Source organism: Carlito syrichta, unplaced genomic scaffold (assembly GCF_000164805.1).
Source record: "Carlito syrichta isolate Samal-C Ts95f unplaced genomic scaffold, Tarsius_syrichta-2.0.1 Scaffold311602, whole genome shotgun sequence".
NCBI lineage: Eukaryota > Metazoa > Chordata > Mammalia > Primates > Tarsiidae > Carlito > Carlito syrichta.
The window spans coordinates 963,187-963,727 of NW_007255698.1; the positions used below are offsets into that span (position 1 = coordinate 963,187).

The following is a 541-nucleotide window of genomic DNA, read 5'->3' on the forward strand; positions in this document are numbered from 1 at the left end:
TATCTCTCTTTGTGGACATGTGTACTTACTTGTGACCCTATACCCTGTAATTGCTACCCTTAAAGATTCCAAATAAACTCGGAGGGAGCTGCGGGGAGGTCAGCCTATTTAGAGTGAATTGCACATGGATAAAACCCTGGCAGAGAAAGCTTCAAGGTGATGAGATTGATTTAATAGAAGCCCTAAATAGACAGGAGCCCTCTGAGAAATTGATCTGGAGTGAAATTGTTAATGGTGAATATTCATGGAAGCTATAGGAACATGATGGATAAACGCTTGCTCTCACCTCCTCCTTACCTCTGCCTCCTTTCCCCACCCCACCTCTCCTTCAAACTATATTGCTGTATTCTCTTTACTCTGTATTTCTCTCTATTTACTAGTATTGTATTGATGTTATAATAAAAATTCAATAAAGTTTTAGTGGTTAAGTGCAAACTGTGTCCTGATCATTTCAGCGTCCACTGGTATCCAAGGAATGGGAGGGGTATTGGGAGGGTGGGGGTGAGGTAGTGGGGAGGGCAGGGAAGTGGGGAGGATGGAG

General features: G+C 43.3%; 1 protein-coding gene across 1 annotated transcript in view; it reads left to right on the plus strand.

Annotated features, from left to right (window-relative positions):
• PEG10 (paternally expressed 10) overlaps positions 1–541 on the plus strand; it is a gene marked incomplete at its 5' end in the record, with an annotated part of 6,834 nt that overhangs the window by 763 nt on the left and 5,530 nt on the right. The window contains 1 exon segment of the mRNA XM_021717964.1: positions 456–484. Coding sequence (XP_021573639.1) covers positions 456–484 — 29 coding nt within the window.